The sequence below is a fragment of the Anas acuta genome, chromosome 4 (genome assembly GCF_963932015.1).
Source record: "Anas acuta chromosome 4, bAnaAcu1.1, whole genome shotgun sequence".
Classification (NCBI taxonomy): domain Eukaryota; kingdom Metazoa; phylum Chordata; class Aves; order Anseriformes; family Anatidae; genus Anas; species Anas acuta.
In genome coordinates this window covers 42,466,320-42,484,975 of record NC_088982.1, presented here as the reverse complement: position 1 = coordinate 42,484,975, position 18,656 = coordinate 42,466,320, and the positions used below count along the sequence as shown (strand labels likewise).

The window sequence follows — 18,656 nt, the reverse complement described above, 5'->3', positions numbered from 1 at the left end:
CACTTCTAGCCCTGTGTTCCTATGACCTGAATTTCCAGTTTTAAACATTGGATGTGGATGGCAAAATAACCTGGACAATATATATGTGCATATATATGCACATGCACGTTTATATGTGGCAGAGGGAGAGAGACAAGCAGAGTTATTTGTAGATTCATGCTTGGCACACCCTGCCAATAAGTAGTCAAAATCCACATGAAGAAGCAGTGAGGAAATTTTAAGGAACAGTTTCTGATCAAAATGTTTTGAAGTTTCACCTTGAAAGGAATAAGCTAAATTTGAAAAAAAAAAAAAAAAACAAAAAAAAAAACAGATTTACAGATTTTATGTTTTAGCTTTCTCAAGCCTTTCGCTTATTAATAGAGTTATGATTTTTTGCCTAGCACTAGCATCTTTGTCAGATTGCAAAGCGTTAGTTTTTCTAAAATGCTAGTTTCTAGCACTCTGATTTTTTCTTGGGCTCTTAAAGATGTTCTGCCTATCAGCTGTTCCTTGAGGTAAACAAAAGATAAAGTGAATGTCTCATGCCTAAGCTTTAAATAGTAAGGAGAAGCCTGAAAAAAAGGGGGGGAGGAGCTTTTTTTTCCTCATAAATTAAACAGAAATAGAGATGAAGCGAAGGGATTTCTCAATCTCGTGAAGCAGAAGAGTTGCTCAATCCTGCGGCGTGTAACTGGGTTTTGCGGTCGGGGCGCAGCCCGCCTCACGCCTCCCTCCTTCCTCCAGCGGGCCTGAGGCGAGCGGGGCGTGGACCCGCCCGCTGCCATCTTAGGGGGCGGCCACCTGGGCGGGGCGCCGGCACGTCCCGGCACCGCCTGCCGCTGGGCCCTAAGATGGCGGCGGCCCACGGCGTGCCTGGGGGCTGTGTGGGAGCGGCGGTTGGCGCCCAGCAGGTGATGGTCCCGGGAGCGCCCGGCCCGGCTGCAGGGTACGGGCTTCTCCATTTCCCGCTGCTCCTTGCCTGCTTGGGTGGTGGCCCTGAGGCTTGCTCCGCCAGCCCGGTGCTGGTGAGGCCTGCCCGCCCGGTCCTTCCTGTCCTCTGGGCCCCCAAAGCCGTGTGGCAGGCGGGTTTGCGTGTTGCTGTGTAAGTTGGTGGTGGTCGCTTCTTACGTGGCCGGGGCTTTTTTATTTTATTTTATTAATAAATAAGCTGTTAGGGTGGTGCTGTGTTCCTTGCGGCTCCTCTTTATGTAACGTTCGCTCTCTTCAGCTTTAGGATATATCTGAAAATCCTGAAGGCACAGTTAGGCCCTTGCACGTAGGTAAGCATTGCAAATTTGGTAACTGTTAACGCTTAAAACGTGTGTACTGATCCTGTTAACTGACGCTTTCTTGAGGGGAAGAAACAATCATGGTATCTCACGTAAAGTAAACTGGGAGCTTGCAAGCTCTCTATCTGGAAGCCCTTAGTTTATGGAGATGTTGTTACTGAAGTGGAAGAGCCTTAACCTGCAAATGTTATGCTCGATTATGAGAACTCTGAATGTGTGAGTTTCTGGTGTGCAAAGCTACTTAAAGATATGCTAAAATACACATTACAAAAACTAGTTCTTGAAAAGCAAAGAAATGCAAGCTGTTTGTAGGATCTAGTACAATACAAGTATGTTTCATACCTAAGTTTTGAATGGTGTACGCTTATTTTAAAGTTTATGGAAACATCAGGGGTGTAAAGATAAGAATGTTTTTGAATGCTTAGGATTTGGGGAAGAGTTTTAAATACCTGTAAATTCTTAATATGTTGCTTTGTCTACCAGTTTTGTACGTAACCTTTTTGGCCTCCAGAACATGTAATTTGTTGATTTTAGGAAGGGCTAGTACTCCCATCCTTCAGAATGCCCAACTCCAATGCTAAACTTCGTCGGAGCCCCAGAGGTGGTCAGGAAGCCGGCAGGCGGGAGTTGGTTTCCCGATCTCTGCAGAGTGCTGAGCATTGCCTGGAGGACCAGGATTATGGAACTGCGTATGCTCACTATCTCCTGGTACTGAATCTAGCTCCTGAGTTAAAGACCAATGTCAAAGTAAGTGCTGTTTGGTTTTCTCTTGAGACTATGTAACATGTTCTGTGCCTGTGACTTTTTGTTTGTAACTGATCTTGCTACTCAGTCTTCTAAAAGAAGAAAAATAGTAACAGACAGCAACTTATTTAATGAGTTGTATCTTTCTGTGGGAAGAAACTCAGGCTTCTAGTGCAGTATGTGTTAATAAAGTTCAATAAAGATAATCCCTTGTTGTTATTATTGGCTTGTAGTACAGCACAGCATGCAGTAGTATACATCCTGGCTCTTAGTATAAGTTGTTGGGTGATGATATTCAGTGTGGATATTTGAGAGCTTACTTTAGCTCCTTCAAGTGGTAAGTGTTGTCCCAAGTAACTTGGGAAAATACTGAGCAATTGCATGCTGCTGCTTTAGTGAAAGAAGTGTGTTCACGTGCATGTCAGAATGTTTCTGGTAACTATTGCCAACTCAATGGTCTGTGTTTTATTTTCTAGGAAACATTTCAGTTTACCCTCTTTAAATGGGCAGAAGAACTAGATTCTCTAGCACGGATTCAAGATCTATTTAACTGCTATGAACAGGCTCTCGAACTGTATCCGAATGATGAAGTGATATGTAATAGTATGGGAGAACATCTTTTCAGGTTTGTAGTGATCTATATTCAGCTGTTATAAAGCTTACTTCAGTGTTATGCGTTAATGATATTAAACTAATCAGAACACACAAAATGTGCTTAAAAGAAATAAATACAAGCGCATGTTTGATTTCACATAGTTCATGCTGTTGAATTTTGTGTTTGTTAGCTTAGAAAGTTAAGTACCCAATACTAAAATATGTTAATAGTCACAGCCAGTTATATGTATAAAAGAGCACTTGTGCTGAAGTAAAAGCTTAATGTAATAGTACTACTGCCTTCAAGTGTATTTTTAACCATTTATTAAGTTGCTAAACAGAAATAAGACCATAATTGTTCAGAGTTACTGTGTTTACTATAATTGTGGTTAACTTAAAATTTTTGAAGTTCATCTTCCATTGTATTCTGTTAATATGCAAAGGCAGTAATTGTCAGGGATCTGATCAGACTTTGGTTCTTCTTGAGGTCACATATGACAGATCTTTCAGGTGAGGAAGCTGGTTATGTGTACTGTAATGTGTAGAGCTGTTTTTTCTTAAATGGTTTGAGCTTATACTGCATTCTTTTACTGCTTTCTCCAAAACTTGAAACACAGTGTCTTGCCATTCCTCTGAATTTTAAGGCCTTCTGAGACTGGAACTTAAGATGGAAATCATAGGTCCTGGGTCAAAGCAGCTTTGGTTAGGTATACAATTTTGACTGGTTGCTTATTTGAAGGAGCAACTTATACAGCATTGCTAACAAAAGGTATGCTTTGATGCATTTCATAGGTCTTATTTTTTAGTGTATCTGATTTAAGAATATGCTACAGTTATTTAAAAAATTGTTTCAGTTTCACAGTTTATTTTTGAGATTGCCACTTACTGGAAGCATAGGCAAATCAAAATTTGTTTTTACAGTATGTGCAAGTTAAATATGGTGAGACAATTTGGGCTTTTTGTATCATTCTATTATGATTTGAAAATCTGCGAGACTGCAGATTTGCTGCTGCCATGTGATTACAGTAAGCTTTCTGTAAAACTTTCTTGTTTGTGTTAAAAAAAAAAAAAATAAGACTGCAATTTTTGACTACCTTTGCATTTCCAAGTGATGTAGAGCTGTACATAGTAATATCAGTGTTTTTAAAGAGATCTTTCCAACTAGTGTGAAATATTTCCATTGTCTTAAGACCTTTTTATAGACTTGTACATATTTACTCATAATTGGCAACTGAATATCTTTTTATTTGTCTTTTTTTACTATTAGAATGGGCTTTAGAGATGAAGCAGCTGGATATTTTCACAAAGCAGTGAAGCTTAACCCAGACTTTGCTGATGCAAAGGAGAATTTTTACCGTGTTGCAAACTGGCTTGTGGAACGTTGGCACTTCATCATGCTCAATGATGCCAAGAGGAATCTTACTTATCTAAAAGCAATAGAGAATGCTGTCCGCTCAGGGTGCAAGTCTGTCCTTGATATTGGTACAGGAACAGGAATATTGAGGTATGTCATAAGTACGTGTTTAATGTGAACTTAATGGAAACATCTGTCTAAATTGTGTGCTTCTGAAAAAGACTTTCATGCTTTGTTGAGACAAAGCTTAACAAACAAAACAAAGCTTTCAGAAGTCATTGAGTCTTGAGGTTATTGTCTAAGTGTATTTTTGGAACCAAAATTGAATCAATTTGATTTATTGGGAGGACCTTGTTTCCTTTTAATGCTAAGAATTGCTGTATGTATTGGAGAATTCATGTTGGATTTGGAATTTTAGTGTCAAGTATTCTGTCCTAAAATACTGAGTGTAGTACTTATTTGGCAGAAGTTGCTTAATGAAAATGCTGTACTGTAAAGAATGGGCTTAGCAGTATACTCCCTAGCTATACTATTGTTGTTGGTAGCATATCAACAGGATAACAATTAGTGTGGCATCAGTGTTTACAGAAGAAACTAGTTCACTTAATGAAAAACGTTTAGCCCTTTGAGTATGAATCAGCAGTGTAAACTGAACTTCAGAAGACTCAGTATCTTTCCATACTTGACAAGATTTAAATCGGAGGGGGAAAAAGCTCTGATTCTTTTTTTCAGTATGTTTGCAAAAAAGGCAGGAGCATCTTCTGTCTACGCCTGCGAATTATCAAAAACCATGTATGAACTTGCCTGTGATGTGGTGGCAGCAAATAATATGGAAAGAGAGATCAAGCTTCTGCATTTGAAGTCACTTGATATAGAAATTCCAAAGCACATACCTGAAAGGTAAGTTATTGTGCTCTGCTGTGGTATTTTAAATTTTGCTCCTAATTCAAGAAAATGTACTCTGACCTAAAACAGGAAATAACTTTGTCAGTGGTACTTAATCATAGCTAATGTCAGGAAGGTTTTATGGTTTTTATAGAGCAGTGCAAAAATTGATGATGTTTTTGAGATCACATGAATTTCTATGGTAAATCAATGATCTCACAAATTAAGGAGGTTAATGGTTTGGTGGTAGCTTTGGGGCATATGCAATTACACTGCAGCAAGAAGAAAAAATAAGCTAGGTTACTACACAGTGGAAGTAATCATTTGATGCACTTACGACTTGTTTTCTGCAGCTGGTGAATAGGATGGAGGTATGTGATAGGACCTACAAAGGAAGGCTGTTCCTGGGATGTACCACACCCCTGCAGCTCCATGTTAACCCCTGCATTTGTCAGAGAGATCAGAAATGCAGTGTGTCAGTCTCTTGCTTTGAAGGAGTGAGGGGAAAAACTTCCTCTCCCATCTAGTCACTACAGAAAGTGATGCTGTGTTTTTGAAGCGAAGAAAATACAATGTGATGTGTGCAGGTTCCTGATGGTTTAAATGTGGAGTGTTGATGGTGGGTGGGCTAACTGCATGTCAGCGCCCTGCCATGGGATAGATCCAAATGGCATTGAGAGTAGCTTTAGGTGCTGGAGTAAAACTCAGTGGAAGAGTGCAACTTGTCCTGAGAGAATAGGCTTTTGTGTTTGTGTTGTGCTATTTTTGAATACCTATGTCTTCCCACCTGTCTCGTATAGCAGAGATCTGTGTGTGCTTTAGAAAACTGAATAGCTGACTTTCTTCAGTGTTAAATAATGTATTCTAAAGCAAAATAAGGGCTATAGGCTCCCCAGAGCAGTGGTCACAGCACTGAGCCTAGCACAGTTCAAGAAGCGTTTGGACAGTGCTCTCAGACATAGGTTTTGATTTTTGGGTGGTCTTGTATGGACCCAGGAACTGGATTTGGTGATCCTTGTGGTTTCTTTCCATGATTTTAAGTTGTCAGTTTAGAATGTCTTCTGGCAAATTAAAACTTGATCCATCAGTATGCTGATCATTATATGTGATTCAGGCTGCTTAGGATATTCTCCTTTTTGCTCACTATCCCATTCAAAAAGAGTTCTTCAGGAAGATCTGCAAATTTTTAGCAGGTGGAAATCCTAGGGGATTTTTGTTTTTGGCATATGCAAGACACTGGTTTATTGTTTCAGCTCACCACTACTAGGGGTGCAGATTAAACATACAGGAAGGAAATGGTTTGTTTCACTTCCCACTACTAACATTGAATATTGTATTTGTGGTGGTAGTACAGCCTCTACAATGCGAAATAGTAAAGCTGCTATAGGTGAGCATGCTAGTTAAGCCTTGTCTAGTTGTGTCAGCTGCGTTGTGGTAACTGCCTATATGCATCCTCTTTAGTGTATCTGATAAGTTACGGGTGTCACTTGTCAGGAGTAATTTGTTACTCTACTGGAAATGCTTTATGTCATTCACTTTTTAGTTTAAATCCAGAGGATATTTAGGACTTTTGCATTCATTAGTCTGTATAGATTTATTTTATTGCACTTTGAATAGAAATGCTAAAAATCTATAACACGTGCACACATGGATATATACTCTTGCACAAGGTGAAGACAAAATAAACATTCTGCAGCATCACTGTCTGTGTCTCAGGCTAAAACATCTTATTTGGGTTAGATTCTTATCTATAATATCTATTTACTCTTATCTCTTCTTTTTTTAATAAACACTGACCAAGAAACTTTATGGTAAATTCTTGCTTGATATATCTATCTCTTACCCACATTTTGATTAATTTGTTAGAAGAAATTAGTTGTCCATCTGTATTGAGACCACAGAACACTTGCAGAAGTTGTGCTTTGATCTCAGATTGGAGCGGCCATTCATTTTTTTCTTTAAAAGAATAACTGTGAATGGATATCCATAATATGCGTATTTCATGGTGTCTTTTTCTCCTGTTTAGAGTTTCCTTAGTGGTTACAGAAACTGTTGATGCTGGCTTATTTGGAGAAGGGATTGTGGAGAGCTTGATACATGCTTGGGAACATCTACTTTTACAGCCAAAGGTAGGTGATGTAGGTACATGGCAATGTGATTTCTATTTCTGTTCGCATTCAGTATATATTCACAAATGCATTTGTGTGCACATTCACACGCATGAGGAATCACTGTTCTGTGAATATTTCATACCTGTTAATTTTAAGAACTAATGTTCTAGGGTTTGGTTCTATGAACTTCACTGAAAAGTGAGAGCTGCATGCACTATACTTCTGTGAGCTGCTGTTCTGAGTAGACAGGTACTTGAATGCATGTTTCCCTGGTGCAGCCTTTCAAGAGCAGCATACAGAGATTGCTCTTGATCACTGTTCATTTTTTTTCCTCCTTGTAAGTAACATCAAAGGGGTTGGTATGTATATGCAAAAAGGTACAAATTCCCTGCAACTCTGCAACCTAGTCACTTTATTTTTTGAGATGTCAGCTAGCTAGCAGGAACTCATGCTAGGTTAAGCAAAAAAGTGCTAAATTACAATAGGAATTCTTCTCATCATAACACTAGGGAAGAGTTGCTCATCATATAAATATGCCATATGCTCTTTATTTTTGCTAATTTTGATCTTTCTTGGAACACCAAACAAATCTCTTCATATTTTGTCTTTTAGCTGGTGTATGTTAACCCAAACAAAGTTCTGTCATATTACTGTAACTTTTGTTAGGCCTTATGAAATACAAGGATTTTTTGTTGTTGTTTGTTTGGATGCTGCTTTGATTCCAAATAATAAGAATTTAATGAGTCTTACCTGGCTGGAAACCTATGTATTCTGTTGAACTGAAACTGATGACCTCTAGTGTTAAGTGCTGGAATGATGCATGTAAAAAAAAAAAGTCACTCAGATATTTCAGTATACTCTAATAGAACACAATTTAAAACATAATTCAGAGTTACATGGGGAAGTAGACTGAAAAGTAAAGATGTTGGTGTGGATGTACTAAAATACACATGTAAGAAACAAGCTTAATGCTTGTCTGAATGAAAGAGACCGGAGATTTTACCCAGTCACTGAACTTCCTGATGTTTTGACTGTAATCCTGGCATAAACTAGGCTTGGTAGTAATTATATAAATAGGTCTTACTGCATGTTATTCAAGTTACAGGCTAAAAATCAAGATGGCAGTACTGAAGACTGTGGCAGAGTTATTCCTTCAAGTGCAACAATATTTGGGATGGCAGTGGAATGCAAAGAGATACGTAGACATCACAGGTATGTTTAAAATCTGGCACAGCTTGGACCCATATTTTCTTATCTGGAGAAAGGCCTCATGATTTACTGAAGACTTTCCATTTATTGTTCTCCTTACATTTTGAACAGCTTTTTGTCTCATTGTGGTTTGTTCCCACTCTTCTCAATGCTTCTCTAGGCTCCTTTTTTTTTTTCCTCCTTCCTGTTTGGATTTCCTGGATCACTTAATTAGAAACTCTTGACTTTCAGTGATGCTGAAATACATGCCTTTACCACATCCTAAAGAAACATAATTCCTTAGTAGTAAAACTACTTCTCAGTTTCTATATTGAAGATTATTGGATTAACAGTTGGCCTTTATCCTTATTGTACCTTCCTTTTAATCTGCTCCATACCTTACTGCTGGATCTAATGCTTTCAAAAGGTGTGGACAGGATCTTGTAAAGGCATAGTGTTAATAACCCCACCTAGCCTTATCCTTCTGAGTATGTGGCTTTCCTAATACTGAACTAACATACTGTCACGTTTCTTTGTAGGAATCAGTTCTGGCTGTGTATCAATTATTTTTTATAGTTGTTTTTATAATCTAAAACAATATTACTGTATGGAGACTCTCTGTAAGAGGTTTTGACTTGATGCAATTTGTTTAGTATTACTCTTATTACAGACAAAAAAAAAAAAACCAACAAACAAAAACACTGACTTATACAGCTGTTTTCCCGTATTGGAACAGGAGAACAGCTAGGCCACATCAGTGACTTTTCCAATGCAGTACACCTGGACAGTAGCCAGTAAGGGGCAGAAGTTCCCATAGCAGATGGCCGTAGAAGAACCTTCTTGTAAATGGTGAATAACTAATTACTCCTAAAATGTCTTTTGTATTGAAAGATAATGACTGTTTCTCCCGAAATATAAACAGGATGAAACTTAATCTACTGTAGTTTTGGATTGTGTAATTAACAGTCCATCCTAATAGTGTAGTTTAAGGTCAGATGGTTAGCAGAGCTGAAATGACTTCTACAGATTAATTATATGCTGAGAAGATAAGTCACTTCTAAATTTTCTGCCTTCTAGGTTAAGATCCCTTTTTTACTCCAATAGCTATAGTGGTCTTAAGCCAATACCCCTAACAAGTGCTGTTAAGCTTCACGTAAAGCACTTCACCTTGTCTCAAATTTAAGCTATTCAGATGTCTTTGGATCCTTCTGATGTACGTTTCCACGTTTCCCCAGGTACCTTCACGGTCTGCATCAAAACTGTGTTTTTTTAGGATGTTCTTTCTGAGCAAGATGCTTGATGAAATAGTGTTGTGAAAGCATCTTTCCTCATTGTTCTTATATCACCTAGCACAGTATTTCTTATCTTGTTATTCCATTAATACAACTTCTCTTAGAGCTTGTCCTCATGACTTAATTTTCTTCCCTGAGTGGTTCTAACTAGTTATAGAGCACAGAGGTCTATGAGTACTTGAGATTTTTTTCTGAAGTATGCTCAAGAGTATATTTAATCTAGTAAGCAAACACTGTCTCTTGCTCAGATATTAAATCAGCTTTTGCTTTTAATTGTTGATAATCTTGCAGATGAGTTGTGCGTCTGTTTCTGGCACTGATATTTGCCTTGTACTCTATTGCTCACTAATTCTGTTTTAGTGATGATTTTAGTTAGGCTGCATTTCTTGTGCTCTGATTATTTTTAGGGTTTTCTCCTAGAATATGCTGAAATTCTAGACATATAGTACCATCTTTCTTTTAATTCTGTTTTCACTGCATTTAAGCCAACTTCACAAAAACTTTCTTACTGGGTTACCTCTTACTGTAACTTTATTACTTTAAAAAAACATTATTTCTTCAGTATAGCTGATGCTGGTTGTACCCATTACTTGTTTTCTAGAATCACTGTAAGATCTGACTCTACTGATGTATTTTTTTCTGATTAGCCTTCTTTTTCTCTTGAAATTATTTCTCTCTTTAAAGCAATTGTTTCAGATTGATGTGAAATACATTTACTTCCAGAAGAACAAATGACCTGATAAACTTCTGAGAAGACTCAAGCTTTGTTTGAAGATGTATTTAAATATCCCACAAGACTGTTAAGAAGCTAGTGTACTGCATGTTGTTTTTTCAAGTTTGAACTAGCTGTCTTCCAGGAGTCATAACATATAACAGTAAATCAATATTCTAGGGGAATGTTAAGTTCTTGTTTTATTCTTCTGCTCTGCCTTTAAAAACACATAGCCTGCCTTGGAAGGATTTATTTGTCAAATTATATCAAATTTCATTCTTCCCCCACCCCAGAGTGGAAACACAAGAAGTCGCTGGTGTACTTTTGCCAAATTCAGTGCAGTTCTTCAGTCCAACATATGCTTTTGCTGGTTCAGAGGAAACTGTTGAACCTTACACCACTGAGAAGCTCAGTCGAATTCCTGGAGGCTACAAACCTCTTACAGAACCCTTCCAAGTAATGACAGTGGATTTCAACAATTTGCAGGTAATGATTTTTTTTTACATGTTTTAAAGCTAACCTATTTATAAATTGGCATGTGTCTCATTGTGGTGACAATATGATTCATCGGATGACAGTCTTCCTTCTTTTGAAGGCAGTGGGTTCTTTTGATGTAGTTTAGTTCACTAAACCAGCTCACCTTTGGATCAAGCAGCCATCAGCATCAGTGTAGAAAAGGGGAGGAAAAACGCAGTAGACCTGTCCTACATGGTTTATGTAATCATGGAGCTGACTCCATTAATTCCTCTAAAGTTAGAGGAGTCATCAAAGAAATCTTCAAGACAAAAGAATTTTTTTTTTTTACATCTTGTACCAAAACATCTCTAAGTGTTTGGGTCAATGTAAATGGTAGGGGATGTAAAGAAGTTACCATATCCCATTTAATCAGTTTGATTCTGCCCTTCAGAACCCTATGGGCTGTATCTTATGGTATTTCTGTAATAGAGCTTTGTAAAAACACAGTAGGCTTTTTATGTGCATTTTGCTTAGAATATCTTTGCGTACAACAAATAGGCCTGAAATGTAAGGTAAAGACCTCAGCTGCTCACAGCTGAGCATGCTAAAAAATAAATCTGATCTCTGGTGAGTGTGCTTCTTGCTCATTGACCCATGGTAAAGAGTTTGCATTGAAGTGGTGAGTCAGAGCTTAAAATAGGTTGTTATATAAATGAAATTATTCTTGGCTACTGCTTGGCCAGGAATTGCAGTGTTCTGAATCAATAGCTTTTCCTAGTTGGCTTCTCTGACATCCTGAAGTTAAAAATGAAATAAGACAGGTCTCTACAGAATACTACTGGGAGCAATTTCTGTGACCTGATGTTGCTTCTGCTTCTAGCATCAATAAGAAACTGTTACATCTGAGAGATGACTACTCTTAAGCCTCTGTCTGCTGGCGGACTTGTAAAGATAAAAAGAACTCTGTAAACCATAGTTCATAATTCCTCCACTGAAATTTTGTGTTACCCTAAATGAAGTCATGCTGTTCTGAAATGGTAAAGATGTAAGTAGAGGTGTAGGGAAGAAGTGCAATTAAGTTATTTGGAATAATTAGTTACTATTTGCTGTTATTTTTGTCACTGGGCAAGTGTGGCCATTTCAACAGCAGTCAGTTACTTTCCAGTGGTATTTTTCTCTGTAGTGGCCACTCCTGATGTTTAACAGTGTGGCTTTTAAAAAAAAAAAAAAAAAGCAAGCAAACCTGTTGTGCTCATGTGGGAATTTTTTTAAAAGTGCACTGTGCTCAGCAGCAGTAGCAGACTAAAGATGCAAGTTTAGATCTAAAATCACTTAGCACTAGTAAGGTAAATTCAAAGATACTTTTTATAAACTTAGCTTTTAAACAACAGGAAGGAACGTTACATTTATTCTGCTTGTATTAACTACTATTTGAGAGAACTGAGATAAAGACTTAACTCAGTTTGAGAAATACTGTTGTACTGTGTTTTATAGGATGCTTCAAAGATACCAGTAAAGATCAGAGAAGTAATTATAACAAGTCAAAATAATAAAAAGGCAGCTGACTTGTGCCAATTACTTTATTACTGCTGTTCTTAACAGCACCAGCTTGGTTCCTCCCAGGCAGAGGAATGAGTTGTGGCTATAATTGTAGGCTGAAGACATTTTCACCTAGCCCAGGTACTGTTTGCTGGCAGCAGATCAGTGCCACTGGGAGTGGAAGTGATTGTTTACCTTAACAGCTGGTAATTGCAGCTGATTGTTCGTTTCAGGCCCTAAAGGAACTGAGCTGTTGCCAACAAAGCACTTTTTTTTTTTTTTAAGAAGTGAGATCTCATCCTGAACTTCATTAGTGTCCTGTAACTTTGTGTGCATTGTTCAGCCATCTCCCAGTTGTGAGATGAGAGGTAAACCAACTCCTGGAGAACACAGGCCAAGAATAAAAAAGGAAAAGTAGAAAAAGCAGCATATGAGAGCTAGTTATGTTCTTGGAGTGGAACTTTTTCTATTACTTTGTGTTTTTTCCTAAGACTAATTTAGAGAGCACAAGTGTTGACACGAGCAATTCAGGAAGCCAATAAATTTTTATGCTGTGATGTTAGTAAGCATAATGGTTGTGACTAAGAGGATCTTTGGTCTGTTGTGATCGATAGCCTGTTACTGTGCCAGAACTGTCTTAAGACATCAGAGCTGGGCTTTCTGTGTTTGGCAGTGTTGATAGTAGGAGGTAGTTACTGGGGAAAAGGAAGTGTGCATGAAAGATGACTTAATTCCTGTTACATATTTAAAACTATTTAGGAAGTATTAGAGAATTGAGAACCTGGTCCCTTTATGGAAGATCCTAGTACTTTCCAATAGTAAAACTGTGTAAACCCAAGGTTTTTACACAAAGGCAATAGCCTAGATAGTGGAGAGCAAAGCATCCTCAAAGATGCTTGACTTGTTTTTTTGTAATGATAATGCTGAACTGCTGAGTGAACTCAGTGCTTACATACAGTATTTCTGGAACTGATTAAATTTAAATGCAGGTTTTAAGTGAAGTATGTGTCTAAGCATTGGCTGGAGTCCAGTGTAAGAGACACTCCCTTATTTCTCATAAGGCAAGCTTTGCCAACCAAACTCTTTTCTTGCAGTTCCCGGCTTCTAAATACATACATTCTTAGATGTGGGTGTGTGTACGTTAATCACTAATGAATGCAAGTATTGGCTGTGTGCCAATAACTTTGCTTTGCTGTGCGAAGAGAACCCTTATGAGTACTGATACTGAAAATTGGTATTGTAGTAGCTTGTTAACTCAGGGTTTCTGTTGGGTGCCCTCATGGGTTGGTACAGCAATTTGAGCAACTTAGTAATGACTACAGCGAAACCATTTTTGATGCATGGAAAGGAACTTTCTCACACTTTTTCCTCTTTCTGTTCTGGTCAGGAGCTGAAGAGCCTTGCAGGTAGGAAGCCGTGGAAGCTCAGCCAGCCAGTCACTGAAGGAGGAACGCTAGATGCTGTTGTGGTGTGGTTTGTCCTACAGCTTGATGACGAGCATGCTCTATCTACGAGTCCCAGTGAGGAAACTTGTTGGGAACAAGCAGTCTATCCTGTGCAGGGCCTCTCTGGTAAGTCCTGTAGATTTTCTTGTTGCAGTACATTAACTTGTCTTCATTTTGTTCTTGAGCTAAGCACTTTATCTCAGAGCCTAGGAAATAGCAGTAATTAGATTAGAAGGTCAATGACAAGTAGCTGTGAGGTGGTTCCTGACCAAGTTTCAGGACTGCAGTGTGCAGCTGCTGCAGCAGGTCTTGCCTGTGGGACTGTGGTGAAGTAGATCAGGGGCCAGGTCTGAGAGAACAAACACATTTTACTTTTTTTCTGTGCTGAATCAAATGGTTTTTGAAGCAATTCCAAAAAGTAAGGTTGCTGACTGGCTTTATATAGTCTGGATGTGACATACGAAAGGGAGGTGAGGTAGTAATTGCTCCCTATTTGTGCTACAAAAAGACAACTGAACACCCCTCACATTCATTTTGGGTGTAACTTCATTGGACCCAGCTGTTCTGTGGGGTCCTGTGCTAGTGTCATTTGTAGCAGCCTCTATTCTCTGTCCACCTGTTTTCCATTCACTTCTATGTTTTGATAGACAGTAGAGGCAGCTGTGTCATAGACTAGTTCAGTTGAAATTACAGAAGGAGGAGAATATTTTAGCCTGTGTTGCTGTTGAAAGAAATACTTGTCAAACTGTAGCTATTTTGTTTTGGAATTCTGGTCTGTACCAGAACTTCTCCTTTCTTAAAACAAACACAGTATCCAAAGGCAGTCTTGAATTGTGCTCTGAAATGCTCCAGTTTATTTTATATTTTATTTCACATGTAGTCTCACCTTTTCTAAACCATAGCTATTGTTCTTTATGTAAATACAAATTCAGGTTTGTCTACAGGAAGTATTAAAATGTAAATATTAATATTTAACACCTTAAAGCCGAAGTATTTTCTTCTGGTTTTGTTTAGCTCTGCTGTTGACAGAACATTTACAGTAATACCTATAATACCTGTTTATCATGGAAAGGCTTGTTTTGAGATTTGTCTTATGTTGAAGGCAAATACTAACAGCAGAGCAAATTTCAGTTGGTGGGCTACTGAGGTTAGGAGGAAACCCTCCTCAGAAGACTGCTGGTTCCAGCCTACAGGATGTTGCGTACCTGAGCTGCTTTGTGCTGTATCTCTCCAAAGACTAAGAAATGCAACTAGAATAATTCTTTTGTATACAGTAGTAACAACTAATAAAAAAGATAATGCTTTGCTTCTTTATGTTTTTTAGAGTGCTGTATGGCTGCTCCAGTGATAATGTTTGCTGTAAAGTAATTGACATGCCTTTTTGTGCTGTTTTGCCAAGATTTTTCTGTGAAGGCTGGGGACACAGTGATGATGGAAGTTTGCTGCCAAGATTGCTACTTGAAGATCCAGAAGATTTCTTTTTCAACTTCAGAGTGTGGGATGGACTGCAGTGACGGAGATGACACGCTGAGTTTGGGCAATGAGGCTGAATTATGTAATGCTCTGGCTAGTCTTCAGACAACTAGCAAACAGGATGGCGAAGGTCAAGTATGCGTGTTGGAATCTACGGAAATAGCTCTGCTGAACAATGCACCGTACCACAGATGCTTTAAAGCTGCCATGGGCAAGGTTCTGTCATCCTTAAATCCAAGTAAGGACTTGCAGTCCATGGATGTTGATGGACACGGCAGTGGGGTGAACCTCCAAGAAGATCAAAACAAGAGCTCCGTAGATGTGGTTCCTGATCCTTTGTACATATTAGATGTATCTGAAGGCTTCTCCATCCTCCCAATCATAGCTGGCAAACTGGGACCAGTTAAAGCCTACAGTTCTGTTGAGAAGGAACAGCATCAGGCAGTCCTTAATATAATTTCAGAAGCTAATCATTTCCCCAAGGAAACATTAGAATTTTGGCTTAGCCATTTAGAAGATGAAAATGTGGTACTACAGAGACCCAAATCAGACAAATTGTGGAGTATTATTATTTTGGATGTTATAGAGACATCTGGCTTAATCCAGCAGGAGGTGATGGAAAAGGCTGCAATATCCAGGTACAGTATAAATGGACAAAAGTATTTTCAGGAATCTGTAACTATCTGAAGACTTCCAAAAGTGCTCCTTCTAACTACAAAGTTACTGTGATGCTGCTTCTGTAGAGTCAGAAAAGCTTGTTATCTGAACAGACTGAATTCACTTTGAAGACACCTCTGGCAAATTTACTCCTGGTGTCTGACCGTTGTATACATAGATCTTCACACTTCTTAAAGATACCACTTTTTTTAGACTGCTTTATTTTTTGTATGGAAGAATGTGATTTGGGCTAGGTGTGTCGTGTCGCTAAATAAATGAGGTAGCTTTTAGCTCAAGGTTTAAAAAAACACACCCAGATTCATGTGCATGTCTTGCTGTTGTTGACACAAACTGGTACTGCTGAAAGACAAACTCGCAGGGTTAGAACAGCCAGGGAGGCATCAACAGAGCTAGCTGTCTAGCTGTAATCTGCAGGAAGGGGTGGGAGGGACTGCAGAACAAGAGAAAGGACGTGTGTGTGTGTGTGTGTGTGTGTGTGTGCGCGCGTGTGTGTGCGTGTGTGTGTAGTGATGAAATGGGTTTGTTTGCCCCTTGTGGCACTAGGGAATCTTCATCTCCATTCAATCTCCATTCATAGTGACTGCAGGATATTTCAGAGGATTTATGTTTGTGACTTTGCAACTTTTGGATAAATCTTTGGATGATTTGCAAGACTATTGCTGTAAAAAAAAAAAAAAAAATTACTCTTGACTTTTCATGCCAACCAATTTGAATCTGTATTACAAGTAGCCAAGGAGGAAAACACATATGGTGTACTACTTAGCTGCCAAATTCTTATGCAGAGGTGCCTGCTAGAAGAAAAGGAGCCTTAAAATAGTCTGTATCGAATTGGAGATGTTTGATACAATGAATGAAAGCATCTGTCACGTTGCTGTTCTCAGAAATATGGTGCTCTGTAGCAAGAAACCAGCCTCAGGTGTTTTTTTGGTATGGGGAAAAAAAGGCTGTCTCTTGTATTGCTGTTAACTTCAGTAAAAAAAAAAAAACACTCCAGGTTGACTTAGATGCCAACCAGACTTTGTTTTCCTGTGTGTACACTCCTGAACCTGTGCCCCAGCAGTAAGTACTTGCTGACTTAAAGGCTTATTAAGCAGTTCTGCCAGTCCTTCAGAATTAGGTGCTGGTGCTATGAATAACTCCAGCCACCTTCATCTTGAGATATCACTGTTTCTAATACTGTCACTGAGGAAAGATTGCTTAGTCCTGTAGTTCAATATTATGTGACAAGTTTTCTTTCTTTTGTGTAGTACAGCTGTCGGGTCAGATGGATCAAACTCAAATGTTCATGAGTGCTTGACTTTAGTGGAGGAGCTGGTGTCTCTTTATTCAATATAGGTAATGTTCTTTCCTTCCTGTTGAATGATATGCTTTAGAAGTGTCATCTCTTTCATTTTACAGATGTTTACTTCACAGCGGAGGGAAGATATTCCCACAGTACGTGTTGGTATATGGGATGCTTGTAGAATCACAGTCTCTATTACTGGAGAGCGCTGTTCAAGGAACAGAACCAACTCTTGGGTTTAATATAGCCCCTTTTATCAACCAGTTCAAGGTATGAAGTTGGTGGATGTCTTCCAAGCACAGTTCCAAAGTTTGTGGGCAGCTGTCTGGCTGTTTAATTTCAGTGTAAAATGCAAGAGAACTAAGAGCTGAAACTGCTTCGTTCTGCTTTGATATGAAGAGACACTTCTGTGACCATGCAGGGACTTTGGGATAAAGGAAGACAGGAAGCACTTGGTCTAGACCTAGTGTGGGAGAAGCTTTGACCAGTGAAAGACACAGTGTGACTATACAGAGCAGTGACTGTGACTTGAGATTAGAAGGGTACATTTTGGCTGTTTCTTAGTGGTATTACAATAATTCCTAGAAACTTTTGCATTATAATTTAGTTAACTTTTCATTTTTTAATGGCTTTTAACATCTAAAGTTGTGGTATGTACCCCTAGGTGCCTGTTCGTGTGTATTTAGATCTCTCTACATTACCATGTGTACCTTTGAGTAAACCAGCGGAACTATTAAGGCTAGATCTCATGAATCCTTTGTTGAACAGCTCCAGCAGAGAAGTGAAGGTGAGTTGTGTGTGTGTGTGTGTGTGTACATGAACGTGTGTGTATATATAGAAGTGCACTCAACCACCATTCTGCAAAACTTCTCATTTATTGCTCACCTTGGCTGAAAATTTCAATACAGAACTCACTTATCTGCGGATGTCTCTGTAGTGTATTGGAATGGTTTGAAACTGGTGTAACTGAGTAATATTCAAAAATTTTTTTTAGGTACAAATTTGCAAGTCTGGCCAAGTCACTGCAATTCCCTTCTGGTATCATCTTCATCTGGATGAAGAGCATAGTTTGAATACATCTGATGAGTTCTCACACTGGAAGCAAGCTGCAGTTGTTCTCGATGAGCCCATCCAAGTTCAGATTGGAGATGAACTTGTGCTTGAAGTTCAGCACCATAAAAGCAACATTAGCATTACAGTTAAACAAGGAAGAATGCCATGTGTAAACTGACTTTGGGTTAATTATCCATACATCTACTGTTCATAACATCACTGCTAATTTATATTAAAGTTGAAATTCTATTTACTGATCAAAAGGCTATTGTGTTGCTTTAATAGAGTTGGAAGACTTCTGGGGCTTACTGATGGACTGAGACTTGCTCTGCAGGGATATTTTATGAAGTGTTGAGGGAAGGAATTGTCTATGCTGCATTTAAAAAAACCTGATTGTTAGCTATTAGAGTAGCTGTAGCAGGTGGACAGGCATCTATCACTGCGACATCATGTGTAGTAAAAGAAAAAACATCTGAGATGCATGTACCAGAAATAAACAACTGTGCCTGCAGAAGGTAGAGTCCTTGATTCCTGAGACCTTGGTTCTGAGTAGTCAAAGCATCCTATTTGAGCGTACTG

General features: G+C 38.7%; 1 protein-coding gene across 6 annotated transcripts; it reads left to right on the top strand.

Moving 5' to 3' along the window:
• Positions 1-772: 772 nt before the first annotated feature.
• Positions 773-18,340, top strand: PRMT9 (protein arginine methyltransferase 9). Of its 6 annotated transcripts, none has more exons than XR_011096154.1 (14): positions 773-928; positions 1,211-1,262; positions 1,806-2,018; positions 2,492-2,640; positions 3,877-4,113; positions 4,696-4,863; positions 6,875-6,977; positions 8,059-8,171; positions 10,445-10,637; positions 13,534-13,717; positions 14,991-15,702; positions 17,141-17,294; positions 17,446-17,566; positions 17,689-17,811. XR_011096154.1 is itself a non-coding variant. In XM_068680911.1 (14 exons), the coding sequence occupies exons 3-14, from the start codon at positions 1,833-1,835 to the stop codon at positions 18,253-18,255; spliced, it is 2,559 nt and encodes an 852-aa protein (XP_068537012.1). In that variant the 5' UTR covers positions 773-893; positions 1,211-1,262; positions 1,806-1,832; the 3' UTR covers positions 18,256-18,340. The 6 variants fall into 6 exon arrangements, 5 of the variants coding, with proteins under 5 accessions (XP_068537012.1, XP_068537016.1, XP_068537011.1 ...); XM_068680911.1 differs by lacking the exon at positions 17,446-17,566 and adding an exon at positions 18,019-18,340 and having other exon boundaries at positions 773-893; XM_068680915.1 differs by lacking the exon at positions 17,446-17,566 and adding an exon at positions 18,019-18,340 and having other exon boundaries at positions 8,065-8,171.
• Positions 18,341-18,656: the final 316 nt, after the last annotated feature.

What these genes read in the sequence shown, in the direction of transcription:
- PRMT9 (XM_068680911.1), top strand. Translation starts at nt 1,833, where the DNA reads ATGCCCAACTCCAATGCTAAACTTCGTCGGAGCCCCAGAGGTGGTCAG. An exon ending in ATCTACTTTTACAGCCAAAG is followed by an intron (nt 6,978 to 8,058) that starts GTAGGTGATGTA and finishes ATGTTATTCAAG; the next exon opens with TTACAGGCTAAAAATCAAGA. An exon ending in GCTCCAGCAGAGAAGTGAAG is followed by an intron (nt 17,812 to 18,018) that starts GTGAGTTGTGTG and finishes AATTTTTTTTAG; the next exon opens with GTACAAATTTGCAAGTCTGG.